Source organism: Urocampus carinirostris, chromosome 14 (genome assembly GCF_059441175.1).
Source record: "Urocampus carinirostris isolate Australia breed hairy pipefish chromosome 14, RoL_Ucar_1.0, whole genome shotgun sequence".
In the NCBI taxonomy this organism is placed as follows: domain Eukaryota; kingdom Metazoa; phylum Chordata; class Actinopteri; order Syngnathiformes; family Syngnathidae; genus Urocampus; species Urocampus carinirostris.
Window position 1 is genome coordinate 37,900,032 of NC_142362.1, and position 12,058 is coordinate 37,912,089.

A 12,058-nucleotide genomic window follows, 5' to 3' on the forward strand; every position below is an offset into this window, starting at 1 on the left:
TGAGGTGCAATAAATATTACAAGGTTCTATAGCACAACTACCTGTCTGTTCTTCTCCATTCAACTGACTGATATACTGCTCAAAATGTTGAATTTCTTTGACACACAACAACTTTTTAAAGTAACACAAGTAGTTACTTTCCCTGGTATCTAGTTACTTTTACAATAAAGTAACGTGCCCAGCACTGGTCAGAAGATATCAGGGAACTTATGGCGTCAGTTAGCTGAGCTGAGAGAACAGAGGATCAATATTTTTGCAGCAACCTCATTTTCAGTTTTTTCTTTGTAAATATAATATGAAATGTTAAAATAATTGGTTCCACTTTACCGTTGCGGATCTTTGACAATATTTTCAGTTTTTTAGCTCTAAGTTTGAAGCCTGAAATGTTGCCAAAATACAAAAGGTTTTTGGGGGTGAGGCAATAATTTTCCTGGGCTCTGTATTACAATAATCACCAAAAGCCTAAACATAGAGCCTTTTATGATCCCCTTTTTAAATTCTTCACAAAGTATTTAAAAAAACACCAAGAGCAGGGTTCCTAATGTTGACATTTACTCAATACCTCAAATGGAGTGTCCCAAATGGTGCCACACCCACTTACAGCAATATTATTAGTCCTTCAATGTTAATATTTTCATAAGGGGATGATAAGTGTGTTGCGGGTAGTGTGATACTGCAGGTCAAGATAACTGCTGTGGTGTGAGAGTGAGGCATAAATATGAATGTTGCGTGTGAGGGGGTGGACAGTTTTTTGATGATCCAGTTTTATTGTGGTTAGTTATGCTGCCTGTGGTCCCACCAGACCTCATCTGATGACCACAGTGCATTGCAGTAATCCCTCGTTTTTCGCGAGGGTTACGTTCTAAAAAGGACCTTTCATAGTCAATCTTGACTTTCTTTATTCATGTCATGAGTTGTCGGACAAATCCAAATGCAGGATACAAGTGAAACAGGATACAAGGGATGTAGTCAAATCCCACGATGGGTATGTTGATTTAACAGCAACAATGAAGAAAACTTTTCTAGCAAGAAGGAGATGTGGGAGCAGGGGCCTGAGGGGGAGGTCTAAAGAAGGAGGCTTGAGAGTGAAACTAGAAAGGGGGTTTTGGGGTTAAGAAAAATCTTTAAGTGGAAATTGGGGCCTACCTTCAAAAAAGATGGCTTAAGTGGACAATCCTGGGACAAAGAGGGAACTGGAGAAGAAGGTTGGTGTGGCAGGTGTTGGAGTGGTAAAAGTGGAAAGTGAAGGCAATTGAAGAAGGAGGTCGTGGGAGGAGAAGCTTGTCATTTTGGCGATTGAAAATCTTCAGGAATCAAAACAGTTCAGCAAAGTGAGGTGGGGAGAGGAAATATGAAGGTGACTGGAAAAGGGGGTCAAGCTGCCATATTATGAAGAAAAGAGGGACTGCAGGCACCAAACCATGATGATTTACTTCCTTAATCCCCTATTATACATTGAAACCAAAGAACACCTACTATTTACAGGGTCAAGTATTTGTTTAACAAATAAATAACTGAAATGTATGGACAGTTGATTCCAAACATGGTTGAGAATGATTTCAGGACACTATCCACATTTTTACATCAGATGATATTTGGTGTTATTACGTGGACGTTAAAAAACAAAAAATGTGGCGTGAAAATGCTTTTACCTTCCTTTAGCACAGTGGTTCTCAAATAGTGGGGAGGGCCCCCCAGGAGAGGTGCCAGGTTCCATCAAGAGTGTTTATCCTTCCCAGAATAAAGTGCAAATTCCACCTCCACTACAATGGCGTTCTCATAGGCAGTGTGTTTTGTTTACATTTAGCCTCCATGCAATGCATTAACCACAGAGTATAAGCATTGAGTATGAAGTTTGGACACGAAGTGGCGCAAACCCTCAAGTGTTGCAGGGACAGGGGAGGAGAGACAAGATAAAGAGACAAACAAAAATTTCCTCCCGAAAGCTAGGACTAGAAAGTTTGACCGCGAAGGGAGATGAGAAATGGCCGGTGTGTGAGAAGATTCCTTCTTCCAAGGGGGGACGTGACAGAAAATAATTGAGAATCACTGCTTTAGCATTGTGAGAAGTGCAAGTTTGTCTATAATAGAAAGCATCTTCCTCTGGATTTAAGGCCTGGCCGCATGTGCTTTTGTGGGTCCAGAGCATTTAGTTGACATAATTGCTTCTAAGAGACTTGAATTTGAAAAATATTTGCTTTTACTCAATGTAGTTTCATCAAAATGTTTTATAAACGTGTACAACTTAGACTGCAACTTTAATAATGGACATGCACACACAGGCAGGAAAAGGGAAGGGGTGACTGTTTGGTCAATCAGAATGCAGGACACAATGCTTTTTACCACATACAAGCATAACTACAATAAGCACGGATAAAATCAAAACTTATAAAAAATACCCTGTGAACAATTCTGAGTACAAAATAGAAGAAAGTAGACATTAAAAAAATGCCTGATTACCAAAAATTGAATCACAAACCTCCAACATTTGTGTCCCATATTTTTTAAGGGGTGTGAATACCCCGGTTAAGAACCCCTGACCTAAAGGATGAGTCTGATGGATTTCTTTTCTTTTGTTGATAAACTTCAATTGCGTATAAGATCTTTTGCTCCACAGTTTTGCTTAGCGAGATAACGTCTTTGAAAATGTGGGCAAAAATGTGTGTAGACATCAGTACTTCAATTATTTTCTGTCTTTTCGGACCATTTTTTGAGGGCCACTCACATGCACAAATAAATACGTAATCAGGAAAAAAGGACAATGTATGCGTAAAAAACAAGGCACTAATTTTTCTCTCAGTGCGGTTACAGACAATCCACGGCATGGTATCACTCCACGGATCAGTGGTTGCTGACCACAGGTATAACACGTAAATTTGTTTGGATTTCCTAGCTTTCACAGAACCGACATTTACATTGTCCAACGGTGTCTTGACGGCTGAGGCAAGCAAATGGTATCCCATGCCCAACATTACGTGGTTGGATTCTGAAAACAACGTTCTAAATGGCACTACGGACTTACAGCAGAACTCTGCGGGCATATTTCGAGTGGTCAGCACTTTACAGCCAGTTGATCTCAATGAAACGTACACCTGCAGGATTCTGAATGACCTGGTGGTGGTACATTCTGACGCTACCATCACAACAAGTCAGTTATCCATTGATTAAAAGCAATGTTTCTCAACTGTTGGGTCACAGGCCTTTGCCTTGGGAAAATAAAGCTAAAAAGAAAAAACCGGACGGTCAATTATACTTCACAACTGTAGATGCCGATAAACTACATTTCCTTTAAATGTGATTTTTGTTAAGTTTGGAGTGTCGATGAACCGAACTGGAAAAAGGGGTGCTCAAAACAAAGACAGTATTTATTTTCAAAACCAGGGCCAATGTACCAAACAAACAAGTGGGCACAAAGCACCCAACAAAATTACCCAAAAAAAAAAAAAACAGAAACAAAAAACAAACCTGAAACTAGAGAGTCAAAAAGTATCAAAGAAACCAGACACAAACAGACAACAACATGAAGGTGGACATGAAAATGACAATGACTCAACAAATAATCATATATACAGTGAAGAAAATAAGTATTTGAACACCCTGCTATTTTGCTATTTCTCCCACTTAGAAATAAAAGTTTAATTGCAAGTGCATGTACACTCTGAGAGAAAAAAAGAAAAAAATCCAGAAATCATAAGGCATGATTTTTTATTGATTTATTTGTGTGATACAGCCTCAAATAAGTATTTGAACACTTGTGTATCAACTAGAATTCTGACCCTGAAAGACCTGTTAGTCTACCCATTAGAGGCCCACCTGCACTCCATGTATCATCCTGAATCAGATGCCCCTGTTTGAGGTCATTAGCTGCATAATCACACCTGTCCACACCATATAACCAGTAAGATTTTAACTTGTAACATGGCGAAGACCAAAGAGCTGTCCAAAGACACCAGAGACAAAATTGTATACCGGCACAAGGGTGGAAAGGGCTCCGGAGCGATTGCCAATCATTAGAAAATGGAAGAAGCTAAACGTGATGGTCAATCGCAGTCGGAGTGGAGCCCCATGCAAGATATTACCTTGTGGGATCTCAATGATTCTAAGAAAGGTGAAGAATCAGCCCGGAACTACACAACAGGAGTTGCTCAATGACCTGAAAAAAGCTGGGACCAGTGTTTTCCAAGGTTACTGTAGGTAATACACTAAGACGTCATGATTTCAAATCATGCATTGGACGAAATGTTCCCCTGCCTAAACCAGCACATGTCTAGGCCCGTCTTAAGTTTGTATATGACCATTTGGATGATACAGAGGAGTCATGGGAGAAAGTTTATTGGTCAGATGAGGCCAAAATAGAACTTTTTGGTCATAATTCCACTAAGCGTGTTTGGAGGAAGAAGAATGAAGAGTATAATCCGAAGAACACCAGTCCTACTGGTAGCGTCATGCTTATGGGGTGTTTTCATGCACATGGGACAGGACGAGTGCACTGCATGAAAGAGAGAATGACTGTGACCGTGTCTTGTGAGATTTTGGGGAACAACCTCCTTCCCTCAGTCAGAGCATTGAAGATGGGTCGTGGCTGTGTCTTTCAACATGACAACGACCCGAAGCACACAGCCAGGAAAACCAGGGATTGGCTCAGTAAAAAGCACATCAAGGTTCTAGCATGGCCCAGCCAGTCTCCAGACCCAAACCCAATCGAAAATCTTTGGAAGTACCTCAAACTCCAGCCCTGAAACCTGACTGATCTAGAGAAGATCTGTGTGGAGGAGTGGGCCAAGATCCTTCCTGCAGTGTGTGCAAACCTGGTGAAAGATGACAGGAAACGTTTGACCTCTGTAATAGCAAACAAAGGCTACTAAACCAAATATTAACATTCATTTTCTCAGGTGTTCAAATACTCATTTGCAGCTATATTACACAAATAAATCGTGCATTGTGATTTCTGGATTTTTTGTTTTAGCTTATCTCTCTCACAGTGGACATGCACCAACAATGAAAATTTCAGACCCCTTCATGATTCCAACGCACCGCACCGCGAGTGAAGCTAGCGTAGCCGCTAACGTGCGATTGCCACGTGAATGCCATGATTTTGGCGTCTGTGGGTTTTCGAAAAGAAAAGAAAGCACGGAGTCGACTTCGCCGATGACTCGGCGGATTTCTTTCGAAAACCAGTGCAGGAAGGAGGCCGATTTGTCCTGCTTTCCGAGATCGGCCATTGGTGACGTTGGCAAACATGGCGGCGCTGCTTTGTAAACCGACCAAAGGCCGGGAAAACTAAGTCTGGCGAAATAACAACCTGAGAGTCAGAGGGCGATCAGGTGAGGCGATCAGCGGACGTTGCCGTAAGAGAAGCGTGGAATTTTCAAGATACCGAGCAGGGATAAAGAACTCGAGGAAATTAAAAAGTCACTCGGCTTTATAATGGACAAAATGGATATAGTCACTAAACAACAAGATACAATTATGAGTTAAATGGCTGAAATCAAAGATCTAAAAAACGAAAACATGGAGAAAGACAAGAGGATTAATGGGCTAGAAGGACGTGTAGCAGAACTGGAACAGTACACGAGGATCAAAGACATTATTATCACCGGTCTGGACATCAAACCTCGGACCTATGCCAAGGCTGTGGCAAATAAAAGTATTGCAACGGATGCTGATCAAGATTCTGCTGAGCAACAAGTCATTGCTTTTATGAGCAAAAAAGGGATATCCATCAATGCCGAGGACATAGAAGCATGCCATCAATTATCAAGAGGTAAGAACCGACCTAAAGCAACCATTGTGAGATTTGTCAACAGGAAACGAAAACATGAAATCCTTGAGCAAGGAAAAAAACTAAAAGGGACAAATGTTTATTTAAATGAACACTTAAGCAAAAAGAGCTCTGACATTGCAAGACAGGCTCGATTTTTGAGGAAAACAAACAAGATACAAGGAACTTGGACTTCAAACTGTAGAGTATACATAAAGTTAAACGGCACTCCAGAAGAAACAAAAATACTTTGGGTCCAAGAAATGCAGGAGCTGGACAGATTTGCCTGAAGTGATACAATGGCATCCTGGACTGACAATATGGACACCTTTATTACAGATCACAATAAAAAAAATCCATCATAATATATTAGGCCATGATCTACCGGAACTGAGCATTGTTGATCACACTGATTCCAATAATTCAAGATTAGATGACTTCGATCTTGACCACAAAATTCTATCAACTAGCTCAGACAATTGCAAATATTATACTGGAAATGAATATAATACTATAATAAATCTAAAGGGAAATTCTCAATAATACACTTTAACAGTAGAAGCATGTACACAAATTTTGATGACATCACTGAATGCTTACATCAATTTGAGAACTTGTTTAGTGTGATTGCAGTTTCTGAAACGTGGTTCAGTGAGGAAAGGGGTGTTAATTTTGAATTAAACAACTATAATTTGAACTATGTAAATAGAACAGACGAAATAGGAGGAGAAGTAGCTATATATGTGCACAAAAGATTCAAATCAAAGATAATACAAAACATCTCATTTGTCATTGACGATTTACTTGAATGTATTACAATAGAAATTATATATGAAAAAAGGAAAAATATTATAGTCAGTTGTGTATATAGATCACCGGGCTTAAATCTGGAAACCTTCACAAACTGAGCTGAAAAACATTCAACAATAGGCACCAAAACACTATTCATCCGTGGAGATTTCAACATTGATCTAATGAATCCAATCAAACATAAAAACATTGATGACTATATTAATATAATGTACAGTATGAGTTTGTACCCAACTATATTAAGGCCTAGTAGATTCACTTCACACAGTCCAACACTCATTGACAATATGTTTACAAATAATATGGAATTTACAAACGTCAGCGGGTTACTGAGGCGTGTTCAGGAGAGTGATCAGACATGTAGTCTCTTGATAATCGCTTGCCGCGCACTGCTGAACGTTTTGTAATCGCTCACTGTGATTGCCTTACTGATCCAAAATGGCCGACGACAGTACAATGGATTTCGTTCTACAGCTTGCTTTGAGCGAGTTGGCTGATATGAGCGACAGTTCGCATATTGACACAGTTAAGGTTATCCTAAACGCAGTGGAAGGGTCATACCTGTCTTGCATTGTTCACAAACATTACCAGGCAATGTAAGACGATATATTACATCGCCAACAGCACTCGTCAGGGTGAGATCCTCCATCTTCTGCACTGTCGACGCCATGTTGGAAATCAAAGTAAGCGGTCTTTCTCCCGTGATTACTCGGGCACGCGAGCGCTCAATAATCACTGGCCGTTCAGAAGCTAGCGATAGCTCGCGATAGCAATCACTCACTCTCCTGAACACGCCTCTGGTTTGTGATATTTCTGATCACCTACCAGTATTTACAGTGTATGATGAAAAGGTTACTAGAGAAGAATCAACTAAGGATTACGTTTACAAACGAGTTAGGACTGAAGAGACTATTATATCACTCTATGATGACTTAGTTAAACAAAACTGGAATGCTATATATGGTACAGATGATGTGGATCGTGCGTTTGACATATTTTGGGAAATATTCACCAACAAGTATAACAAAAATTGCCCAATGAGACAAACTAATATTAAGAATAAATCTGTAAACCATTCATGGATAACTAAGGGTTTTTATAATGCTTGTAAGAAAAAAAAACACCTTATATAGAAAATTTATTAAACTAAGAACTGAGGAAGCTGAATCCCAATATAAAACGTATAAAAACAAATTGACAGTAATATTAAGAGCGAGCAAGAAATTATACTACAGTATATCAATTTATTACATCATAACAAAAGTAATATTAAAGGTATTTGGGATATATTAAATAGTATAATAAAAGGAAAGAATGTAAGTAATGCATATCCAAACTATTTTACTGATAAGAACAGTGACAATTATAATTTAAAAAGTTGTGGAGAATTTCAATAGTTGTTTTGTAAATGTTGGACCAGAGCTCGCTGCAAATATCCCAGAGTGTAGTGGTAAGCAATTTGAGTCACTGATAAAAATGAACTCCAAGACCATGCTTTTATCTGGGGTTACGGAATCAGAAATCTTAGACGTGGTTAACAACTGTGAAAATAAAACGTCTATGGATTGTTTTGACATCAATATGGTACTAGTTAAGCAAATTATAAATATCATTGTGAAACCGTTGACCTACATCTGTAATCTATCATTTCTAACAGGCAAATTTCCAAATCAAATAAAAATAGCAAAAGTTATACCAATACACAAAAATGGAAACAAGCACATTTTTACAAACTATAGACCGGTATCTCTGCTTCCTCAGTTCTCTAAAATATTAGAGAGACTTTACAATAATAAACTACAACAATTTGTAGAAAAACATAAATTGATTAATGAAAATCAATATGGTTTTAGAGCAAACAGATCAGCAACAATTGCCTTTATTGATGCAGCGGAAGAAATCACCCATAGTATAGAAAAGAAGAGATACGCAGTCTGGGTAATTATTGACTTAAAAAAGCATTTTATACCATTAATCATAATATACTATTAAAAAAGCTAAAAAGATATGGCATCAGGGGCATGGCTTTGCAATGGATTAAAAGTTATTTGACGGGGAGGAAGCAATATGTAAAAATGGGAGAGTTGTCATCTTGGACATCTGTTGTGGAGTATCACAGGGTTCTATCCTGGGACCAAAGTTATTTACTTTATATATTAACGATATTTTTAATGATTCAAAACTATTGCAAATAGTAATATTTGCAGACGACACTAACATTTTCTATTCAAATAATAACTATATTGATTTGGTAACCTGTATTAATTTTGAAATAATTAAACTAAAAGTATGGATGGATATAAATAAATTATCTTTAAATTTAAATAAAACCAAAGTAATATTATTTGGTAATCGCAAGGCAAATCAAGATTTAGAAGTAAAAATGGATGGTGTTGCAATAGACATTGTATCAGAAATTAAGTTTTTAGGGGTCATAATAGACAATAAATTAAGTTGGAAAACACCTCAGACACATACAAACTAAGGTATCCAAAAGCATTTCAATAATTAATTAAGCCAAATTTCTTTTAAATTATAATGTATTGTATTTATTATATTGTTCTCTTGTTCTGCCATATTTAACATATTTTGCAGAAGTCTGGGGCAATAATTACAAAAGTTCACCAAAGCTCCTTTTTATCCTTCAAAAACGTGCAATAAGAACCATACACAGGGTAGGATATCGGGATCATACTAATATTTTATTCATGCAGTCCAAATGATTAAAATTGGATGATTTAATAAAAATTTTCACTTCACAACTGTTCTTTAAGGTCAACAAAAACATAGTGCCAGAAAACATACAAAAATTATTCACTTGGAAAGAGGGAAATTATAACTTGAGGGGCTGTAGTAAATTCAAAATCCCAAAGGTGAGAACAACCAGGAAAAGTATGTGTGTGTCTGTATGTGGAGTCAAACTTTGGAATAATTTACAAGATGAGATCAAACAATGTCCAACTATCCATGTGTTCAAATTTAAATACAAAAAAGCATTACTGGTGAAATACAGGGATGAAGAAAATGGGATATGAGGGAGATTGGAAATACTGCGTTTAAAACTATGGTTAACTTGTTGTCATTGTTGCTATTATTATATCAGAACTGTTATTATAAACATTGTTTATTTTTATTGTTGTTATTATCATTGGTGCCGCAGTGACATTTGGTAACTAGGCGCATTATGGCGTTGAGGGATGGGTATTACGAAGATTAGTGTATAAAATATGTCTCATTTCATCTCATTAGCTGCACCGCTTATCCTCAGTATGGTTGCGGGGGTGCTGGAGCCCATCCTAGCAATCATCGGGCAGTGGGCAGGGGACACCCTGAACTGGTTGCCAGCCAATCGCAGGGCACACGGGGACAGACAACTCACTCGCTCATTTACACCTAGGGACAATTTGGACTAGCCTATATGTACAAATTACTTGTTTTTTTAATGTGGGAGGAAATAGGAGTGCCCGAAGGAAACACACGGAGGCTGGTGAAGAACATACAAACTCTGCATGGGGAGGCCACGGTAGCTGGAATTGCACCCTGGACCACCAAACCGTAGGACTGGATGCTACCAACCAAGCTGCCGTGCTGCCCCATACTAAAGAAATTTGTACCCAAAATATTTCCAAAACGTGTACCTATGATTTTTATACTGGACAAGCTAAAAATATAATATTTATTACCTTATTGCCGTATACCAGAAGGCCCCAACCAGCTTTGGAACTGGGCACAGGGGTGTCAAATTCCCACAAACCTGTGCCTTATCATCCTAGCCCTTTATATACGAATGTTGGGACACCATAAGTTGTTGGGTCATTGTCATTTTCATGTTCACCATGATGTCAGGTTAGGGTCTGTTTGTTTCTTTGTTTTCCTTTGTTAGTTACTGTACTCTTTGACTTTTTAGTTCCAGGTTTGGTTTTTGTTTTGGGCGTTTTGTTATCATCTGTCTTTGTATGCCCTGCGACTGGCTGGCAACCACTTTATGCCCACTGCCCAAAAATAGCTGGGATGGGCTCCAGCATCCCCACTACTCTACTGAGGATAAACAGTGCAGACCATGGATGGATGGATTTCTTTAATATGGGGCAATTAAAAAGTTTTCGTGGTTTGCTTATATATGAAGTAGGCCTATACACGACTAAATACGGTGCTTTTTGTTTTCATGGTCATTTTGGTTTTTTGGGGAAAAAAAAGAATGTATTTTACTATTTTGCTTTAAACTGCACATTCCTCTCATTCAATAAATTTTAGAAAGCGATTTTCTTTCTTGATATGGGTTGCAACCTGTCATTGGGGGTGAATTGTGAGTCCTGAAGTCAGATCAGTTGAGAAACATTGATTACAAATGTGTTACATTATGGCACTGATGTTTTTGAAACATCAGGAACAGTTGATTAATAGTTTACTTCACATTTTGCAGACACTGATGTTACCGAAGAAAGCTACTTTACCTACAACACTGCTTCAGACCTGCTTGCATTATATTCCGGAGCCTTAATGTGTGTGATTTGGATCCATCTACTTTAGGAGGAGTAATGTTTATTTAATACCTTTCACACTATAGGCCTTAATACTGGAGACGATTCTCACCCAGAAGTCAAGTCAAGTTATGTTTATTTGTATAGCCTTTAATCACAAAGTCTCAAATGGCTGCACAGACCACAGATTATTGCAAACCACAGACTATTATGACACCATCACCTGATCTAAAACCTACATGAGAGCAAGGAAAAACTCAAAAACAAACAATGGCATGCTACACACGTGCTCAGGGAAAAAGACATTTTCTTCATTTACAGGAAGTGACCAGATTCTCCAGCTGAAAAAAAAAGATTCAAACCCCCAAAATGTTTATTGGCAATCAAAAGATTATTGATTTGCCTATGTGTATCGTCATGATTCTTGCTAGAAATTTATTTCATTGCGTGTCCTAATGATATTTGCCTATTATCAATCAATCAAAAGGAGAACTTTATTTTAAACAGTGTCAACAAGAAACTAACAGGTCACAGGACATGACTCCGGTGACCAATGACATAACTGAATTTAAAAGCGGGTGAGAAAGTCCCCCCGTCCCCTTTCTTCCAGGACTGGGAGCCCAAAGCGGACTCGCTGACCTGGATAGCCATGGTTGGCCTTTTCCCCTGGACAATGGGGACAAAAGAAACCAGAGCCAGGGGTGCCACGTAGTTGGATCAGCCCGTGGCACTCTCTCCCTCTCGCTTTGCTCCTGAAGCAAATTATGAGTTCTACAATAGGGAAGAAAAGTTTTTAAATGTCCGGGGTCCATGCGGTGCCCCTCCCCCACGTGATGCTTTCTCTGACAAAAAGTAACACAAGAAAACAACAACTCTTTTGGTGCTTTTGGGCATACATTTTATTCTGACACGCAATGAAATAATTCTTGAACATTGAAATGAGTTGATTACTTTAAAAGTGATCTCATTGATCAGTACTTCCTATCGCTTCAGTATCCCCTCCCCC

General features: G+C 38.5%; 1 protein-coding gene across 1 annotated transcript in view; it reads left to right on the plus strand.

Annotated features, from left to right (window-relative positions):
* The window catches only part of vtcn1 (V-set domain containing T cell activation inhibitor 1), a 28,825-nt gene extending 16,767 nt beyond the window's left edge, over positions 1-12,058 (plus strand). Inside the window, exons 4-5 of the mRNA XM_088352407.1 lie at positions 2,894-3,148; positions 10,995-12,058. Of these exons, the coding sequence (XP_088208533.1) occupies positions 2,894-3,148; positions 10,995-11,101 (362 nt within the window). The 3' untranslated portion in view covers positions 11,102-12,058. The remainder of the gene's footprint in view (positions 1-2,893; positions 3,149-10,994) is intronic.